The sequence below is a fragment of the Miniopterus natalensis genome, chromosome 11 (genome assembly GCF_054644295.1).
Source record: "Miniopterus natalensis isolate mMinNat1 chromosome 11, mMinNat1.hap1, whole genome shotgun sequence".
NCBI lineage: Eukaryota > Metazoa > Chordata > Mammalia > Chiroptera > Miniopteridae > Miniopterus > Miniopterus natalensis.
In genome coordinates this window covers 13,753,814-13,776,036 of record NC_142091.1, presented here as the reverse complement: position 1 = coordinate 13,776,036, position 22,223 = coordinate 13,753,814, and the positions used below count along the sequence as shown (strand labels likewise).

General features: G+C 36.6%; 1 protein-coding gene across 1 annotated transcript in view; it reads right to left on the bottom strand.

Moving 5' to 3' along the window:
* Positions 1 to 22,223, bottom strand: part of RDX (radixin) — a 51,559-nt gene that overhangs the window by 5,217 nt on the left and 24,119 nt on the right. The window contains exons 4-12 of the mRNA XM_087821556.1: positions 20,003 to 20,098; positions 19,216 to 19,490; positions 14,598 to 14,681; positions 14,267 to 14,413; positions 11,425 to 11,521; positions 10,390 to 10,553; positions 4,484 to 4,614; positions 3,326 to 3,486; positions 2,366 to 2,458 (exon numbers count right to left, since the gene is read on the bottom strand). Of these exons, the coding sequence (XP_087677682.1) occupies positions 2,366 to 2,458; positions 3,326 to 3,486; positions 4,484 to 4,614; positions 10,390 to 10,553; positions 11,425 to 11,521; positions 14,267 to 14,413; positions 14,598 to 14,681; positions 19,216 to 19,490; positions 20,003 to 20,098 (1,248 nt within the window). The remainder of the gene's footprint in view (positions 1 to 2,365; positions 2,459 to 3,325; positions 3,487 to 4,483; positions 4,615 to 10,389; positions 10,554 to 11,424; positions 11,522 to 14,266; positions 14,414 to 14,597; positions 14,682 to 19,215; positions 19,491 to 20,002; positions 20,099 to 22,223) is intronic.

Below are 22,223 nucleotides of genomic sequence, written 5' to 3'. Positions count from 1 at the left end.
ATATATCTGATAAGGAGTTAATATCCAAAATATCAATAGTTAAAAAAGAAACAATCCAATTAAAAAATGGGCAGAGAACTGAACAGACATTTTTCCAAAGACATACAGACGACTAATAGGTACATGAAAAGGTGGTCAATATCCCTAATTATAAGGGAAATGAACATCAAACCACAGTGATATATTACCTCACACCAGTGAGAATAACTATTATAAAAAAAAATAACAAATAAGTGTTGGTGAAGATGTGGGGGAAAAAGAACCCTTGTGTATGTACTGTTGGCGGGGATATAAATTGGAAAACAGTACTGGAGAGTCAAAAAATTAAAATAACCATATGACCCACCAATTCTACTTTTGGGTAGTTATCCAAAGGAAACAAAAACACTAACCTGAAAAGATATATGCCTCTCCATATACATGGTGGCATTATTTACAATAGTCAAGATATAAAAGCAACCTGAGTGTCCATAAATGAATGATTAAAGAAAACGTGGTGTATATTCACACACACACACACACACACACACACACACACACACACACACGGAATATTATTCAGCCATAAAAAAGAAAAAAGTCATGCCACTTGTAACAAGGGATGGACCTTGAAGGCATTATGCCAAGTGAAATAAGTCAGACAAAGACGAATATCGTATGATCTCACCTATATGTGGAAAGTATAGGGGGGGATTAATGGTGATGGAAAAAAGTAAAATAAAGAAAAAAACAAACAAGCAAAAAACCAAATTAAACACACCCCCTCCCCACACACAAAATTGAGCTTTTGAATATCGAGACCGACTGGTAGTGACCAGAGGTGGGGGTGGGCAAAATATGACAAAGGGGTTAGTAAGTACAAACTCCTAGCTATAAAATAAGTCATGGGATGTAATGCACAGCATGACAACTGTAATTAATCTACTATATTGCATATTTGAAAGTCACTAAGAGAGATAACTTAAAAGTTTTCATCACAAGGGAAAAAAATTTGGATCATTTCACTATGTACACAAATATGAATTATGTTGGACACCTAAAACTAATATAATGTCAATTATATCTAAATTTAAAAATGTTTTGAATATAGTCTAATATTAGATGAGATGAAAACTGACTAAAATGAAACAGTATATACAGTATGACCTCACTCTGAACATGTACATGTGTGACACACATGTGCAAACAGGAAGAGACCCTGAAAGGACATGCAAGGAGGTGTCACAACAGTGATCCTAGGGTATGGGAATGTGGTCCGTGTGATTTTTCTAATCTCTGGAATTCACAGGATTTGCCCTGTGGTGAATTATTTTTAAGTTTAAGTGTCTCTATAAAATTCTAATAAAGATAGTGTAACAGGTGGGTTAACAGAGTTTTATTTCTTTTGTACAGTTATACATACATATATACTAATTCTCAATATATCAAAAACTTTTCTATGAAATTTAAACTGCTACAAAGAAAATTTAAGAATGAAGAAAAGTCATGTAAGTATACATTTAAGCATTAATGTTATCTAAAGTTTGAATTAAGTTGTCATCATCTTATATTCCCCACCCCTCAACTAAAGCCTTAGTTTTCACTTGTGTGTGATTTCAGACAACTGTAGTTTCATCTACTTAGAACTCGTATTAGAAATCTCAGAATCACCTTCACTGCCTCCCTCTAATTCAACTTTACAGCCAATCACCTGGCTGCCAGGCCCTTCTGAATCGACCATGAATGTCCCTGACAATTCCTGTCCCTCTTTATTCTCACAGCCACATCCTTAGGTTGGGTCTTTAGCTCTAAGTAACCCTACCCACTACCCCAATCCACCCTTCACACTGACTGTGAAGCTATTTTTATAAAACCATTCCTGGCTATGTTACAATCCTGTTTTAAAATCTTTGGAACCCAACACCTATAGATACTCCCCATCGACTTGACTTAGCAGGGTATTTCTATAAAACCTTCCACAAGTTAATTTCCTCTCTAACTCTCCAGCCACATCTCCGAAAATTTCTGAATTGATTGCTCACTGGCTCCCCTCAGGTCTGTCGTGTACTTTCATACTTCCTACAAGCATTCATTTCCCTCTTTCTGCAATGACTTCCTCTTCAGTCTCTAACCACTCCTAATCTTTCTACCCCAAAATCGAATGTATTATTCAAGACCCAGCTTAAACTTCTAAGCGTGTCCCCACACCTGCCTCACTCACCTCTCCTGCGTTCCCAGAGCACGTAGCTCACATCAGTAGATAAACATTTACTACCACACACCCGTACCTTCCCCTCCAGACTGTAACAGTGCCCTGTACTCATCTCTATAAATTCAGCATAATGCAAGTAGTCAATGAATGACAGTGAATGAACAAATAAATTACTTTTTGTTGCCACTCATTAGCTTCCTCTTCTTTCTTCCTCTTGGCTACTTCCAGAAGTGTAATCCTGGCAGTGAATTCGGCAAGTTCTGCTGCCTAAAATGGACAATATAATTACCAAAACTAAAAAATAATATATTTTCAATAACTTATATTAAGTCAACAAAGCTTAAATGTACATGCTTGAGCTGTTTTATGTTTTTCTTAGTCTTCCATTTTTAAAAAGGTAGCATTTCTTTAATGTCATAAATACCGTATTCACAGCAGGTCTAATGAGCTAATAAGAAAAAGTATAAGAATTTTTACTATTCTATAGACAAGAATGTACTCATGGTTCAGCAGCAGGGACTTCAAATGTATGACTTAGGAGTTATTTTTTACTTTTATCGATAAGTATTTGATAAAGCCTACAAAGGGAAAAAACCCTGTATTTACATAATGCTTTATAGTTTAAAGAGCACTCTGCCAACTAATCTCCCTTGATTCCCCAACAAGCCTATTGGGGGCGCTACTCCTTTTCTCAAAAGTAGGGACCTGAGACTCAGGAAGACCAAAGACACACAGCGAGTGAGTGCCCGGCCACTGCTCAACTCCAGGATCTCCCAAGTGTCACGCCTGCTCCTTACCATTTACTTGCAAGTCCACTACACAAACAAAACCCAGTCAGTTACGGCCAACAGCTATCTTATAGAGGCTACAATACACTGTCAATTTATCTAAAACAAAGCATGCCAGTGGCTTATGTAAAGTTTAAGTGAATCAGAATCTTTTGCTAGCAATAGGCTTCCATTTATCTTTTATCCTGTTTCATACTTTTAGGTTTATTTCCACACTGTTATTAAGTTACTTGTATCTTCGGTTTGCTTTCCAAAAGGCGTAATATATACTTAGTTTCACAAGGTTCCCTCCTGCTTCTGTCTACACTTTTCTTCTCTCTAGGACAGAAAGAACTAAGGTCCTCACGAGCTGTTCCTGGTTCTTCATCTGGTCGGCAGCCTGCTTCGCGATCGCCGACTTGGCCTCCTCCGCAGCCTGTCGCTCCTTTTCAAGCCTTTCCGCTTCTTCTTTCGCTCGTTTTCGTTCCTGGTCCAGTTCCAGAGCTTTTCTAGTCTGTTCTTCCAGTTCTGTCAAAAATATCAGAATGAGTCTGAATAAAACCAAGTTTCTTCAGTTTTTTCCCTTAGAAATTATTTCCGTTCCTCTTAGGAACTACAATGATAAGCAGTTTGTGGATGGACAGCGATCTTTGCGACTTCCTCCTCTAGCTACCCATCTGCAAACTACTGTACCCGCTGCTCACGAGCATCTCCCCACCACAGCAGGCTGGTGTAAGGAATGAAAATAAACCTTATACAAGGCTGTTATTTAATAAACCAGGAACAGAATAATCATCTTATTCTATTTCCAACAGAATTAATGGCTGTTCTACTAGCTGTGAGGAAAGCAGGTATTAACTCTAGTTTTATAGACAGTGTAGATTTCATACTAGCCCCGGGATATTGCTGCTTTGGAAGGAGGCAAACATCTTATTTTGCTCAATAGTTTTTTTCTTTTGTTCTCCCCACTATTTGTTGTTGAAAGTAGTATATATATCCTAGAGTTATTTAATATAAACCATGCTGTCCAAATCTAAGGTATCCTTCCTACACACTATATAGCATGTTGGTTACACACTGCTTAGGAAGCAGATTCTTCCCAACACTTCTATGTGTTGTGTGCTCTTTAATATACTGCAATCAAATCCAGGACTGAGTTCCAAAAGAGTTACACAGTCAGAATAGCTTAAAAATGCCTTAAATTACTTAGTGCCTTAAGGTATTTAAGTATCCATAAAGCAGTGTGTAAATGCTTTTGTTTAAATGCCATAAAGTGCAAAAATGTGTTCTTGTTTATGGAACCCTGAACAAGAGAAAGAAATTGCTGGTTTAGTCGACAGAAGAGAGAACCCATAAGCACCGAACGGCTGACTGCTTTCAACACATTTATGATGTGATTCCACTAAGTTTAACTTGGCAATGAAACGTAATTACTCTCTGTAAGGTAAGACGTAGTAGTAGAAGGAATACTACACCTGACAACAGAGCAACAATTGCGAATCCAATGTCAAAGAGAAACTTTCACCTTTCTGGGCTTTCAAGGTCTGCTCTTCTATTTGCCGTAGACGCTCCATTAGCTCTTCCTTCTCACGTTCTATTCTTTCCTTTTCCTTTTCTGCTATTTCTCTTTTCTTCTTTTCATTCTCTAACTGCGCCCTTAAAAGGAATTGCAACTGCTTTGTTACAAATTAATAACTAGAAATAGTTACATAAAATCTAAGTACTGTAAATCAACTGAGAAGAAACCATAGCATAAATATTACGTCTTCATTATATTCAGCTGTGTTAAAAAAAAAAATCATGTCAAAAATATAGATGTGCCCTGGAACTTACACATACACTGGATTATAATGTGTTTCCTACAATGGAGTCATAATAAACAATCAATCACTACTTTAAAAATATTAAAAACTGAGCCATTTTAGAAAGAGTCTCAAAGGACAAATTTTCAAAACTGCTAGGAAAGTAAAACTGTCAAATATATCCCTTGTGTGCAAAGCACTTTCTTAATGCGGACTTGTGTGGAGAAAAAAAGGTAGGAGATTTATCACTTGCATACACAATGAACTTTGGCAATAAATTAGAGATCAGCACAAAAGGAGTTAACTGCACAGTTGCCATACCCCAAAACATGACTTCTGTAGCTTAGCAGGAGCTTGAAGGGAGCACACAAAGCTGTTTTATTTTAAACAGTAAAATAGCCTGGGAGAGCAACAATTTTCAATCAACAATAAATTAACCCAAGCTTAAATTTTAAGATAGAACCAATTTATGCTTAGATAGATACAAGAGGTCAAATCAGTTATGTCTCCTGTGGCAATTCCAATAGAATGAAAGTAGGTAGCTATCTAATGCTGTTTCAAAAGGTCATCATGAGAGCTAGGTGGAACAGCCAGCCTCCATCGGTTAGCTGCATCTGTCATGGGCCTAACAGACCGTTTCTTTTAAATATAGCCAAAATCGTTCACTGAACATCTGCCAAGAGCCTACCATGGGTCTGACTGTATGTCGAGGGCCAAAAATATAAAGATAAATAAGAATTAGATGAGATGCTATGTCAATCATCAGAAATATTACCTACTTAATAAGTTTAATCAACATTCAATATCACCATTACTTTAATGGAAAAACATTTAAGTTAAAAATGGATTATATTTTCATTTCTGAAACTTACCTGAATATGTCTAAATAATCCCCCAAAAAGGCACCACTGCCAGCTGGTGTCCATTCTGAATGCCAGGCACAAAGCCATGTAGTTTCTCAACTTTCCATCTCTGATAAACTTATCAGCAAAGTTTTTTTTCCTTCCTCTGTAAAACCCAAATTTAAACATTTCTGCAACTCCTTCATACCTATCTGCTCCCAGCACAGAAAAAGAATCCAGCTTTGGGGCAAACAGGTAGAATTGTGATGTCAGCAAGAGTTAAGATAGACACCTGATGGTGATCTCCTGTGCACCAAACCAAACCTTAGGAGTCACCACACCTCCACAACTAGTTTAATGAATCCTCACAGCATTTACGATTCTAGGGCCTGAAGTTCATTCATTCAAGGGGAGCTCCGCCTACGTTCTGGAGTTCCCTAGAGGTACTTCCTCAACAGCCAAGAGGAAGAGTCAACACCTAGCCACCCACCCCGAGAGATGGCCTCCCTGTGCAGCACATTCACCTCCTCCTTCCTCTCCTATTTTGATCTACAGAGTACATTCAAGTACGTGCAGGCAGAAATTTAAGGACTTAGGAGACCCCACCCCTCTAGAAGATATGAGTGTGATAGAGGCTTAAATGAAAGTTTGAGTTTCTCAATTTCCTTGGGCAAAAGAAGGGCCTGGTGGCCCCCAGAGACTGCTGCCCTTTTTGTATTCTATAGAAAGCTGAAAATGCAGGCTGCCCCTGAAGGCAAAGAAAGCACAGTACTTTTCAAGTAATTGCTAATATGAGCAAGAGGTACTTTTTTTCCGTGCCAAGCTGCCTTTCACCCTTGGATGTTGTTGATCAGCTTCCCAGCCTCTGCTCAGCCACATCCAGTGCTGCCACAGCTCCCCAGGCAGTGACCTTCCTCCCGGAGGCTCACACCACAAACCACATCTCAAGACTAAAGGCTTCGATAATATGCCAGGAGCTCAACCTGTCAGGTCCAGCTCTGGCACCCATGTGGCCCCTCCTGGAGATGGGTGCTGGTTTTACTTAGTTTTCCCTACTGATGTTTCATTCATTCTTCCTCAAGGAGGGAAGTGAGGAGATACGGAAACAGGAAAAGCATGGGGGGTTGAGGGGACTAGCCTTTGTACTGAAATGTGGAATAAACGTACAGCAGATATTTAACTTGATTATAATATTTAAAACAATACAGTTTACTCTGCTGCACTCTTACAAAGCCTGTGTCTCGCATCTTACAAGAATTCTCACGACTGCAGCCATCAACAACGAGCGCTGCATTCAATGGAAACAAACGCCTTTGGCTCTCCACATCCCTCAATCGTACCTAGTTTTGCAGGTCTGTCTCGTCTCCCTCATGAAATGAACCTGCTTGTCCCCTAAACAATGTTGAATAGGGAGGACCAACCTGGTACATCCACTGGCCCCTAGGCAAGCTGTGCATGTTCTTATCTACATGTTTGCTTATGTTGGCTTCCTCTTCTGAAAATATCCTCCCCCTCTAATTCTCAAGCCTAATTCTAACTTTAAAGCCTTAGTAAAGTCCCACTTTCCCCATTAAGCCTCTTGTGTAATGACACAAATCTGAACCATAAATATTTTTCTTTAGATTGGGTTTGGAAACACTAATGTGACCAAGTTGTTCTACTTCAAGAATGTAAATAGCATATTAATAAACTACCAATTCTCTGTACTAACATGCAAAAAAGAAAACATTTCAGAATAGATTACTTTTTAAAGAATATCAGATGGGCCCAATTACATTTTTGTTAAGTGAAGATTAAAAACTAACATATAGCCCTGCCAGTGTGGCTCAGTGGCTGAACGTCGATCCATGCACCAAAAGGTTACTGGTTCAATTCCCAGTCAGGGCACATGCCCAAGCTGCGGGCTCAATCCCCAATAGGGGGCATATGGGAGGCAGCCAACTGATGTTTCTCTCTCTGCCCCTCTCCCTCTCTCTGAAATCAACAAAAACATTAAAAAAACTAACATATAACTTCTATTCAGACTATGTATTAACAACATTAAGAAATATTATAATAGCTACTATTAAATGTTTATATATCAATCACTGTCATTATTTCTTACAAAAACCCTTGAAGATAGAACAACTATTTTCATATTAAGGGTAAGAGAACAGTGGCTCAGAAGTTGTTTTCAGCAAGTGTTAGATGAGGATTCAAACCCAGATGTATGTAGTTCCAAAGCCTGTATTATATTACCCTTTGTATGACACCAGCTGTGTCCTAATGACACAGGCAGCCAGCCATGACACAAAACATCCCATAGCTAACCCACAACCAGCGTGAGTGCATCTGAATCTAAATTGTAAACTCCAGGCTCTTCCTTTTTAAATTTGGTAACAATTTTAGCCATACAAAAAACATCCAGAATTACACGATGAATCATCAATTTGGATGCAAATAACTTTAGAGCACAGATTACAGGCATCAGTAACCCATGGTATTTAACGTATAACACCACTTCCACCGTGAAAAACCTGAAGTGGGGAGAGTTGTGGGAAAGAACAGGAGCACATACGCCAAGGTGCTGCAGGGAAAGAGGTTCCTCGCTGCCCTGCCCCATCCCAACTACTCTTCTTGCCCAGAAGCGTCCAGCCGCACAGGCGGCACAGCCCCGAGCATTCCCCCAATACGTCTGGCTGGCTACTTTGCCAATGGGCTTGACCAAAATTGTTTCCACATATGCAGTTGTCATTTCTCTCTCTCTGACCTGTAAAGCAGGGGATAAATGAAGACCTGGCATGCCATTTCTGAAACCTGCCACACCCCTACATTGCTAATATAAAACAGCCTCTCGGCATCCAAATGAATTAAACAGTTACTGAATTCCTACTGTGTACAATGCTTGCTAATGAAAAGGCTGTACAATTTATCCAAGATAGGAACCAGAGGATTCTTATTGTGGCATAAAAGAAACATAAAGTCCTCCACTTTCATCCAGGCCTCAGAGTAACTAAAACATAGTCCCATCACCAAATGGTACTTACAAATCACCCTACATATATTAAAACCAACAACACCCCTCTATGTGAGAAATAAAGAACAAGTTCATGAATATATTCCAGAAAGTGAATAACGTGTCCACACTACAGACAAGCAGAACAGTTAGGGCACGGAGTGATGAGCATGCGAGAGCACAGTCGGCGCTCTGTCGTGGGCTCCTCATCCATGGATTTAACTAACTGTGAAGCAAAAATATTTGGAAAAAAGTTCTGTTGTTGCTGATGTGCACTGAGGCCTACAATGGTTGTGTCTGTAGGAAACATGTAAGGACTTTTTCCCTTGTCATTGCTCCCTAAGCAATACAGCATCACATTTACGTAGCGTTTGCATCATATTAGGTATTACAAGTCATCTAGAGACGATTTAAAGTACGGGGAGGATGTGCGCAGGTCATGTGGAAATACGACACCGCTCTCTATAGGGCACCGGGGCGTCCATGGGGGCCCTGGGACCAACCCCACAGAGGAAAGCTGTAACTTCTGAACATATATGTAGATACAGGGTGTCCCAAAAAAATGTGTATACACACTCTGAATAATTATAAAGGCAGTGTTTATTAAAATACATCTCATTTTCAAAACTGAGCTATCAACTATTACAGTGTGTATTCGTATTTTGGGAGACCTTGTAGAAAGTAAAGCCCAATAAAGAACTATTTTAGAAAGTATGTAATACTAGAACCACAATGGGATTCTAAGCCACATGAGAGCAGTACAAAATGAGAGCCCAGTCTAGGTAACAATCCAACTTAGTATCTTTAATGGTAGGTCAGAAATTACTGGAAAGTTTCATACCTATATAAAAAATGTTTTATAATACAGTAAACTTTTCTAAGGCAAATGAGTTGAGGGGAGAAATCTGAATTAATAGAAGATCTGAATTACACAGAACATTTAAGAAAAAAAAAATTACATCATTAAAAACAAACACTGAAAGTATAAAAAGCAAAACTGTATTTAGCAGCGGGCCTATTTATTAGATTCAAATCGTATAATTTCCAGTATGTTTAAACTACATAAATTTACATATACTTAGGTATCCTCAATTTTGTTTTCTTTAGGACTTACTCTATTTCTTGGATTATCATGCTATTCTACAAAGATTTCTTTAATAAAGGTTAACTTTAGTGTCTAAATTTTTTCAAATAAAGCATAAAGTTTAAATTAATCTAGAAACAGATTTGGGAATTTTGCTGTCACACGTAGTAATATGGTTCTAGGCTGGACAAGAATTTTACTTAATCTGTCCATTTCAAAAGCTCTCCATTTAATATAGATAATAGTATCTTCTTTTGAAAGTCTACGTGAACCATGGTTACAAAGATCAGTGTTGCTGGCAGGGAGAATTGGTGTTACTGTACTCTGTACACTGACTTTTTGAGTTCTATATCCATGACATTGTTTAAAAAAAATTCCAGCATATTCTTACCCTGAAAAATTAAGAAATGTAAGTCACAAGCAAAACAAACTTGAAATTTCATACATCCAAGTCAATGTCTGTCAATGAGAAGCAAGCATAAAAAAGCACATCTGTGAAATCATGAAAAGCTATTTACATAGAAATATGTCAGATTTCAAACGTGAAAATTATATATACTCATTATAAAAGAGGATAGTGATAATACTGTTATTCAATTTTAATACAATGAAAATGTAAATTCCGAGTATGTTAAAGAAACTGAGCATCCTTAAATTTTAAAGAGCCTATTCCTATCAGTCAAGAAGGAAAGGCTGTAAATTCCATACCTCTCCAACTGCTTCTGATGTTTCTCCTCCCTCGCCTGAGCCTTCATCTGCTGTACTTCAATAGTATCAGGCTTCCTTCTTCGCATGTACAGTTCATGGTTTCCCATACACAAGGCCAAAATCCGCTTATTGATTCTCAGACGAGGCGCATAAAAAACAAAATCCTAAACATAAAATATTCTAAACTTAAAATCTTTCTAAAGGATAGTCTTTCTCACAATAATCTGTACTAAATTTCAGTGTGTGGTATGAACTCTGACGTCACATTACATACAGTTTAGGAATCATAAAATTTCTGAACTCCTAGTGAGTGTGCCACTTTCACACAGCCGGTTCCTCAGCTTCTCATTCACCACCAGTTTGTGGAGGGGATAACCACCTTATACTCTCAATACATTAAATGTCATTTATTATTTTTATTTTTTCTTCTCCAAAGTAACTACTAGCATATGTTCCTCCATCCCAGGTGGGGTTTTTGTTTTACCTTTTACCATATTTATCTCAAAACTGGCCTTCGTTCAGGGCTGTCAGGTTCTGTAGCCTAGAACTGCTCTCATCTTCTGTCTTCAACTAACTAACAGAATATGGGAGTATGTGTAATACTGGAGGAATCAAAGAATGTATTTAAATATCAAGATTTAAGTGTAAGGCTTCGAGTTACAAAAATACAACGTTCATGACGCAAAACTCTCGGAACAGAATTAATACAGAACAGGACACCTCTGCTGCATCCCAGACGTCAATAAACAAGCTTTTTATGCTTCTTAGGAATGTTGATTATTTGCAACCACCTCCTAATACCTTATAGTTAAATTTCAGTTAAAACACAACTCTAATATTTATATATTTGTATGTTGTACTAAGATGAAAACTCTGTATTTTTAATAATTTATTATTGCGTTATTAAAAACACAGGTGAAAAAGAATATTCCTTAGGAGCAACCCAATAAATGAACAGTGTCATTCTTCAAGTAATACCATAGCAAAGGGGCAGAAACTGACACGACAGGAAAAATATTTTAAAATTTTACTTACAGGTGCCTTTTTGTCGATTGGCTTTATGACAAATTTTTTGTCATTAAATGAAATATTTCTGATTTCACTCCAGGGAAAACCAATTTTAGGTGTTAACCTTAAAAAATGAGAGCATCCCTTTAGTTAGAAGCAGGAAACAATGGACAAAATTCCTATCAACTTTTTTGGGGCAATTTAGCTGAATGACCAGTCTTAAAAGTTCCAGATTTTCAAAATCTATTCTTACTCATAACATATTTTTGACATTGTCTTTTAAGGAAAAATCTGATTAAATCACATAAAACAAAGAATAACTATCCCCAAAATTCCCTAAATGTGTCATGAACCTTGATTTTCCTAAAATTACCTAAAGAAAACTATCTAGCTCTAGAGTGTAGAACTGAGCTCTCAGGGTCAAACTACTATAACCATTAAGTTTAATATGTTTAAGGGAGGGTGGGGGAGGAATAATAGCTTTCATAACTTTTCATGTGAATTGACATGTTACTAAATATAAAAAAATTATTTCCTGTTTATTTTTAAAATGTTTGCATTATTTATGAATATACTAAAAACACTGAATTTTCAGTATACTTTAAAAGGCTTAATTTTATCCAGGCTGGAATGGCTCAGTTGGTTGAGCATCAGCCCATGCACCAAAATGTTGCCAATTCGATTCTTGGTCAGAGCACATGCCTGAGTTGTGGGTTCAATCCCCAGTAGAGGTGTGTATGGAGGGCAACCAATCTGTGTTTCTCTCTCACATTGATGTTTTACTCTCTCACTCTCTTCTCTCTAAGCATTATCCTCAAGTGGGGATTAAAAGTAATAAAATAAATAAATAAAAGGCTTAATTTTATGGTATGTGACATATGTCCTACAAAAAATTTTAAACACTCTCCCGGCTGGTGTGGCTCAGCAGCTAAGCATCAACCTATGACACAGGAGATGGAGGTTCGATTCCCAGTCAGGGCCCATGTCTGGGTTCTGGGCTAGATACCCAGTAGGGGGTGTGCATGAGGCAGCCAATCAATGACTCTCATCACTGATGTTTCTATCTCTCTCTCTGTCCCTCTCCTTTACTGGCTCTGAAATCAATAAAAACATAGTTTAAAAAAAAAATTTAAACACTCATATACACAAATGTTTGTATAAGTAGAACTGAAATTCTAACCCTGTGACTATAAACAGTTGTGCCCCCATTAACCACCCTACACACAAAGATTCAGGAAATCAGATTGGAACAAGTAATTTTGTTTCTGCTTTTCATACATGTTACTGTTTCAGACTACCCATCAATGTGTCACTGCTAGCCAATAAGGAGCATGAAATGACTGTGATACCTATGTTGGCCTGAAGGCATATTGAGTCAGAATTCTGATAACAGAGTATGAATTTCTACCTATTTAGAGTCCTTTTCATTCTTAATCAGACTCACTGCAGTACAGCAAATAATTTTTCCACAAAAAACATTCTTTACTCAATATGCATGCATTATACTGTTCCCTAATGGCCACCAAGTCAGACACCTACTTAAATGGGAGGCTGTTAGAACACTATTTTTAAGGCAGTATTATACTATATTTACATTTTACTTTTAAAAATTCTAAAGTATTTACTCATACAATTCTCACAACAATTTTGTGTGGTGACCCTGGCAGTGATACAAATTTCAGAGAGTTAATACCTTGACCAGGGTCACAAAGATAATTAGAAGCAGAGCTGATAAAAGAACCTAACTAGCCTTCTAGTGTTGCACCCTATTTTTATTTTAAATTTGGAAATAGATGAATACATTCTCATTATAAAAAAAATTAAATTACAGAAGAGACCAAAGGACACTCTGTCCACAATCCCCAATCCTCTCTGCCCTGAGCTAACCCCTTTGTCTCTTTCATATTCCCCACCTTTATCTGTATTTATATATATAATGAGTACTCTAATAGATACTTGAATTTTAAAGGAAAGAAAAAAGATTGGCTTATAATAGTCTTAAAGTTATTTTTGTTTTTCAAAAATTTCAAATTTTCCCTCCTGAATGATAGAGCATTTTAACTTGCTTTGTAATATAAGTGAAAAAATGTACCAGAGTAAAATTAGGAAAATGCTCACTTTTGGAGTCATGACGTATATGCTTAGAAATGTGTGTTTTATTCGCTATCTGTAATAATGAAACTAAAATTTTGGAGCCAACCCAAAATAAAGTGAAATGCTTTTGGAGGAGATGCTACTGGCACAGACTTGAATGCTTATGTGGTATGGTAAATAAATTAAAGAAAGGTATATGTAAGTCAAATGAAGCAATTGCAGCTATCATACACAAAAAGTGCTAAAAGAGCTTAATGTATATTATATTAACATAAAAATACCTGGTGAATTTCAAAATAAAATTACACTGTTCACTATTTTTAATACAGGGATATTCTATTTTATTAATGTCCAAAAATATTCAAAACAATTCCTATAAACGTTCAACAAAAAGATGTTACAAAACAATAGATCACACATCTTTTCATTTCACTGTCTCATTTCTCCTGATTTTTTTATAGATGTTAATTTCAATTTCGACCTGTATGCCAGGCGTAACATTTAAAGAATTATGCTTCACCTACTGAGGGAACAAAGTTTAATTACATTACTAGACATAACTCACAAGGGATAAAGCAGCACATTTCAAATAAAAGTGAATCCTCCCATTTTGATAAATACAATGAAAGTAAACTCTAAAACCACAAGATGTTGAGACAATGAAAATATGATATCTGAAAGCCTACATGGCATTAACTAATCTTGTAACTTGAAGGGGAAAAGCAGCAGGGAGAGTGACACCAACTGATCAATGTCGAGATCACTGTTTACTCACTTGTCATCATGCTCATAAATGTTCAGACCCAGGGCATCAACACCCAGCCACAATTCAGTTCCTTTTTTATTTTTTATTTCAAAATAGTTGACTCCATACATTTCTAGATCTTGTGCAATTTTCAGGTATTCCATCATAGAATCCTCCCTGTTGAAATAAATCTTATTACAATATATATCAAACAAATTACAGAAAAACTTTGAATTAAAATTTAGTGCTTTATTTATGTAAGTCAAATGATCTCTGGGGGATAATCTGATGTAATAATTTATGTTATGAAATAAAAATACTTTAATCTGAGGAAAACACAAGAAAACAGCCATCCGAATACCTTAGCATTCCTCTGTGTTCTTCATGCCAGTTCTGTATTCTTTCTTCCCACTGCTCTTTTGTCAATTTGTGTTGTTCCAAAACACTATAATGAAAAAGAAAAAAACCTATGAAAATGTCCCCACGACAGTAAGTCAATATTCTTTAAAAGTTAGAATCCCACCCTCACTGTGGTGGTTGTCATACACAATATAACTGCACAGGATAAACACACACCTGCACACAAATGACTGCATGCAAAGCTGATAGAACCTGAATAAGCAGGTGGATCATATCAATGTGAACACTGACTTCGATACTGTACTGAAGTTATCAAGATGTTACGATTAGGGAGGTCTGGGAGAACAATGCACAGGATCTCTCTATATTTTACAATTGCATGGGAATCTACAATGATCTCAAAATAAAAAATTTCTATAATCCTGAAATTACTTTAATAACATGTTTTAAATAGTTATTATACAGATAGTTTAAGAATTCAAATGTTTCAAATGAATATTGGGCAGAAGAGGAAAAATGACTCTCATTAATAGAAAAATTACAGAAAAGACTGAAAATCAGAATTCTTAGGCCTTAATCATTCTTTTACTGTATGTATTTATTTTCTGTGCTGCTAAATTTAGTTTTATTTTCTATAGGTCATACTTTATATAAAGTGAAAAGTCATACATTTTTCACCACCTGTGCCCTCCAAATAACTTTTCATTAGTTTCTTTTGTATCCTTCCAGTGTTTCTTATGCAAATATAAAAACATACAAACTGTATTTTCTACTACTAATATTTTAACATCAAATCAGCAGATTCAACATGCATATAATTTTCCTACTACGCACGCTATAGAGTATGTATTTCTATCCTCTTAGGGTCATATAATAATTATTTCTTTATTGGTGAATCCCCAAATTCCACTTTACTGATAGCAAAAGCTGTGGTGTTAAAATATTATTTTGCTATATAAAAATTTTACATGAAACCCAGGGATTTCTTGGCAATATAAAGAAATCTTAGGACTTCTTGGACAAGTTACTATTGAGAGCAGACTCCTTAATGGGGTCTCAGACAGACCATCATGTTCTTGTTACAAACTGTTCCTATCTCTATGTACCCTTTTTTAAGCCCTTGCTTTAGGGGAAATGAGTTTTGTTTTCTCCCTCAGAGCACTTAAGTTTCCACATTTTTCTTGTCTTTATTCCTCTCTCTTGCTGTCTGGCGCCTCCTCACCAACAGGAGTACAATCAGCCTTGAAGACACAATCAATTCAGCCAATTGCTGGTATCTGATGTTAACTAAATCTGAAGGTACAGGTTAATTAAACTGGACGCCACTAAGACTTCTGCTATAGCTTTCCATATCCTGAATTTCAAATATCATTTGTCTGCATTTTGTATAATGTACCTGTACTATTAAATCTGCAGGACTAAATTTGCAGATCTCCAAAACTTCCTACCCCCTTTTCCTTCTGTCCAAAAATCAGTTCTTTAAACAACTTACATGCATATATGCATAACCCATGGACGCAGACAACAGTGTGGTAAAGGCCTGGGGCGGGGGAGGAGGCGTGGTGGAGGGGATCAATGGGGGGAAAAGGGAGGATATCTGTAATACTTCCAACAATAAAGATAAATTTAAAAATAAGTCAATTCTTTTCTCTGTGTTACAGAACACGTCTAGAAACCCATGCTTTGCTACTCCTAGTTTTTTCTTCTAAACAGCAAACTTCTTTCGAGAACTGTCCACCATATTCACTACCCTTCAATTCCATCCCTCACACTCACTGCCCCCCGCCCCCGCCTACCAAAATCTGGCTTTAGTCCCCAACAGTCTACGGACACTGCTCCTTCTAAGGTCACTACCAATCTACTTATTGTTATACCCAAGACGCATCCGTTTCCCTCATACTCGACCTCTTTGTACTATTTGACACTGCTGACCAGTCTCCAGAAAGCATTTTCGCCTTGGCTTCCATGATGTAACACTCCTCTGGTATTAATCTCAGTACACTTTACAGGCCTCTTCCTCTGTACTTAAAAGTCAAGTTCCAACAAGGTCTATCCCAGGCCTTTCTCTTAGTCTATATGTACTTTCAGGTCCATCTCTTTCTTCCCATCTATGTGCTAGTTACTCCCAGAACTGTATCATAGCTCAAACTGCTCTCCAAGATCTGAACCCACACTGACCGATGAACATTAGCTCTCTCTTGATTATACTGTAGATATTTCAAACTCAATAGGTTCAAAACTGAAATCTCCCTCCTGAAAAATGTATTCCTGCCCCCCACATCTTGTCAAAAAGGTATTACCAAACATCCAGATGCCCAAGTCAGAAACCTGGGATATAAAAATGTATGTGTATCAAGCTCTTTTTAAAGGAGAAAGATACTGTCTGGTGGAGCTAAGTATCCACATCACCAGAAAACTAAACTCTACTGTCGGAGAACAGATTGCTTATCTGGGTTTTTCAATATAAGAATTAAAAGCATCCATCAAAATCATCAAATTACTATGATTTATGATCAATGATCACCAAATAACCTTCCGATTACTAATCCCCCCCATACTCAGATAATGATCTGAGTATGCTATATAAAAGTGTGCTATATACTATCATGGCATAGGTCAATCGTGAAATTTTCTCATTCTGAACCAAAAAATTAGTAGTATTCTAACATTAGGAGTCTCTCTTAATCTTCGACAGCTGGAATTACTTCTCCAGGGACTATCAACTTGAAGAACTCACTGGACTTTCGATGTCAAAGACCAAATCTTAAAGAGCATGTCTATCTCCCTTCTTTGTAGATAGAGTGGTTACAGCATACATGCATTTAAAATAAGAAACTGTCCTTAAGAGTGATTCCAGTGTTTCAGATTTTTTTAAATCACGTGACTATTAAATGTAAACCAATTACTTTGGTGCTCAACCAATTATCAATCTGACTTAATATTGAAAGAACTACTATGTTACAGTTGTTGAGATAAAATTGTTTTTTATGAATTAAGAAATTTTTCAGGGTAATTTTGATTATACATAATATTTACCTTATGTACTGACTTAAAACTTAGTCTGCTATATATTTTATTATATATAAATTATACCTCAATTAAAAATAAAAACTAATCCTTACTGAAATGAAATACTGTGCCAATAATCAATTTCTCAATTCAGTACTTAAAAAAATCTGAGAAAAAGAACTTCGAATTGAAATAAAAAACAGACAAAACATACAGACTAGTAAGTATCTCACATTCCTGATTCTTTTGGTGAACCCATGCATTGTTTTACCTCTAAGATAACTATTATTGCAATATTAACAGCTAAAATAGTGTAACATTTAATAATCAAATATTAAAGCTACTGCACTTAACGCTAACTTATAAAGCATGTATCAACAGAATACACTTTGTTAGCTGAAAATAAACATTAATGTCTCAACCAAAGGAAAATAGAAGGGGACATGACATAGTTTAATTTTTCTTCGTATTAGTACCTATGAAAAAGAAACTACATCCAAGAGCTTAACTACTATGAGAAACTGGTGCAGAACTGAAATTTTAAGTTAAAAATATACAGTTTTTAATTTAAGTAGAAATTTTTAAACTTGGGAATTTGAACTAAGAACAACTTCTCTCTGGTTCTAAAAGATCACATACATTCTAATATCAAGGACATGTGTGGTACAAGAACTGGGATATTTAAAAATAATATCTGACACTGTACTTTCTAAATTTCTTAAGTAATGCTAACAACTAACACTTGTATCACATTTTACAGTTAAGCCCGCCCGAGCATGGCTCCGTGGTTGAGCATCGACCTAGGATCCAGGCGATTGGGATTCAATTCCTGGTCAGGGCACATGCCCGGGTTGCGGGCTCGAGCAAAGACTCTCTCATCATTGATGTTTCTATCTCTCTCTCCCCCTCTCTGAAATCAATAAAGATATATATATTTTTTTTTTTAAAAAGAAAATACACATTTTACAGTTAAAACTGTACACCATACAGTTCATGTACAGTAATCATAAACTGTAAGGCAGGCAAAGCAGAATTAGTATCTCCACTTTGCTATCAAGGCTCAGGGATTTTGGGTTTTTTGCACCCAAGGTCACATAACTACCAAAGAGTAGAACCAGTACTCAAAATCTAGGTGTCCTCTCTAATGATTTTTTTCTTATGCCATGTTACTTTAAATAACTTACTGAGGCAGCAATATAGTACAGATAAGAAAGGAACACAAGACTAGTAGTCTGAAAAACTGAGTTTGAAATGCCTTTTTAAAAGTTAGAAACTTAATTTTAGTTCTATGGAGGAAACACAGGCTGTTACTTACTATTCTCAAAAGCCTTCATTAAGCACCGACCTGCCTGTGCTTTTACCGAGCAGCCAAGGCCGCATCTTCCCCTAAGCTCAAATCGCCACTTAACTGCTTATCTTGTGGAAATGAAAGAGGCAGAAGGTACAGGTACTTGCAGACTATATAAATCTATGTAGTTACTGAGCCATGATTTTTAAAACTATACTTCGATTCAGCTGGCAACTTAAAATCTAAAAAAATAAAATTCTATATACGAACTTCTGAAATATATTTTTTCAGAGAATATAACATAAAAGCATATTTCACTTACCGCTGGGGTAGGAGTCTATCATTAGCCAGGTAGCCTGGTTTGTGAATCTCTTTGTTATAATCTCCGTACTTGGCTTGGACAGCATAGGAAGCCAAAAGGACTGCAGTTTCTGGTGGGCAATATATCTCATCATTTAAGATAGCTTCTTTAACTTGCAAGAAGAAAAGTCTCTGGGTTATTTCTTGAATTAATTCCTCAGAAACATCTTCAGGAAAGAACTTAGCTCTAAATTTGAACTGTAAAGGATTCTCTTTTTTAACATCTTGCTGTGTCACCTGGAACAGTAATTTCAAGCATAATCAACAAAAATCTTAAGTTCAAAATAACGAAATCTAGTCACATCAAATTCCTTTAGGTATGATGTAAAACAGCAATAAGATTCTAAATCTGTAAGTAAGATTTTAAACCTGTAAAAAATATATGTGAGAAAAAAAGATTCTATGCTCACAAATATGACCTATAACTCACAGACCCTATATAATAACCAAAATGAAACTTCTCTTGAGAAGCTTATTCTGCAGATATTTAAATCAAAGTCAAAATACTAAGTTATACCTAATATTTATTATATGCTAAGTTTTCAAACAGGAAAAGCAAACACTTCTTTTTCTAGGATAAGCTGATGGTGTCTTATTGAATTCAAAGGCATGACACCTTTAATGATTCCGATATAACTGCAAAAGGAATCCTGAATCAGTCAGACCCCTAAGTTTTTCTGGCACAAACTCAAGATCATTAATTTCAAAGTAACTTTATTATTAGCTGAATGTTATTATACATACTTTACCTTTTTATTTAGTTTAAGCCATGTAGAATAACCTTTGCTGTCCACGTACTGCAGCCCAAAAAACCAGACCTCACGCAAACCAACTGTTTTCACCACCTTAAAAAAAAGCCAATTTCAGTTCAACGTTCACACTATAACTAGATGGCACTATACTTAAAAGAAAAACAAACTACATAGGTATTACAGGTTTATTCCTTTGCTACAGAGAAGCTCTTTCTAAAATTTTACATGTTAATTAAAGGAACATTTCTGAAAACTTAGAGTTTGTATATTAAATTTTATAGTGTCATTTCAATCCTATTTGATCCATTTTTTATACCTCCCTTTCCTTCTCAACTCCCATCATGATCCCATCAAGAGCTGTTATAATCCCATTTTCCTATTTCAATTTACCCCCACAACAAATGTAGGCTGGTGCAGCCACTATAGAAAAGAGTATGAAGGTTCCTCAAAAAACTAAAAAATGGAACTGCCTTATGACCCAGCAACTCCACATCTGGGTATATACTCAAAGAACCCCAAAACACTAATTCGAAAAAATTATATGCACCCCTATGTTCAATTTACCCTCACAACTACACTATGGTGAGGCAAGGCAAATAGTGCCATTTTGGTGACAAGTCTCTGAAGACATTTAAATGCCCTGCTGGTGATTTCACCCCCACTCCTTCCCTTCACTCACCAGTGTATGTTCCATGTTCGTCCCTCAATGAGCAAGAACCACTCTTGGAACATGCCATGAATTTACCCTTTACAGCTTTGCTCATGCTTTTTCCCCTGCCTAGAATGTTTCTTCTGTACTTTTACCACCTGCTGAATAATTTATTCCTTAAGGCCCAGCTCAACTAACATACCTTCTGTGAATGAAGCTCTCCTATTATCCAGATAAAATGAATCACCTGTGTCCAGACGTTCCCACAGTACTTTATCTGTACTGCTATTAGAATATTTACTGTATCATATCATAATTAATTCTATTAGCAGGATGTCTATTTATTCTCCTTGACTGTCTAAAATTAAGGACAGAGATTACTTGCCTTATTTGTCTTAAGATCCATGTCATCTCAAAGAATGATTAGCCTGTGACAGGCATTCAAAAGTACTAACAGTAGCCTGGCTGGCATGGCTCAGTGGTTGAGTGTCAACCTATGACCAAGAGGTCACGGTTCGATTCCCACTCAGGACACATTCCCGGGTTGCTGGCTCGATCCCCAGTAGGGGGTGTGCAGGAGGCAGCCAATCAATGACTCTCTCATCACTGATGTTTCTCTCTCTCTCTCCCTCTCCCTTCCTCTCTCTGAAAGCAATAAAAACATTTAAAAAACATATATTAAGAGTAAACAAAGTGGTAAACTAGGATCCATACCCAGGATTGTACCAACACTTAACAGCATATTTTAAAAAATATACATTTAGCCTGGCTGGGCATGGCTCAGTGGTTGAGCGTCAACCTAGGATCCAGGCAATCGGGGTTTGATTCCAGGTCAGGGCACATGCCAGGGGTTGTGGGCTCGATCAATGACTCTCTCATCACTGATGTTTCTCTCTCTCTCCCCTCCTGTCCTCTCTCTGAAATTAATAAAGATTTATTTAAAAATATATATATATGTGTGTGTATATATATATATACATTTAAAATAAAATGAGGGAACTGAGCCAGAGGAGATGAGAATTTATTAACATTTTAAAAGCTTTACAGAAAAAGTCAACATTAGTTCTTAAGTGATAAATATTCTTGGTTTTTTACTTTTAAACCTAAAAACATGCCAGGCTTTTGGATTCAAGATAGCAAACTGAACCCTTCAGTTTACTTTCCCTCCCTTAAAAAATTTCACTGAAATGACACACACAAAATTAAAAATAGGAAAAATCATTTGCTGTGCTAAGGAAGGTTACCATAAAAAAACCCAAAACTGAGAAATTTCTGGATATGGGATATAAAAATTTATACTAATGCAAAAGTTAATCAATGCCAAACAACAAAACGTTAACGTGGACAAAGACCACCTTAGATAATTTAACTTCGGCAAAAGACAGGTTGTTTCAACAGAGCCATAGAAAACATTCCAGCTCAGAGTGGCAGGGGTAGGAAATTTACACAGGTCAAGGGCAACAGACAGCAGTGTATCCAAGTGGCTGGCCTCAAGCAATGTCATAATTAGAAGAGAGACTCTGCTCAGGTGGACTCATGTAGCTATGTACCCTCATTTGCAAGGACCCC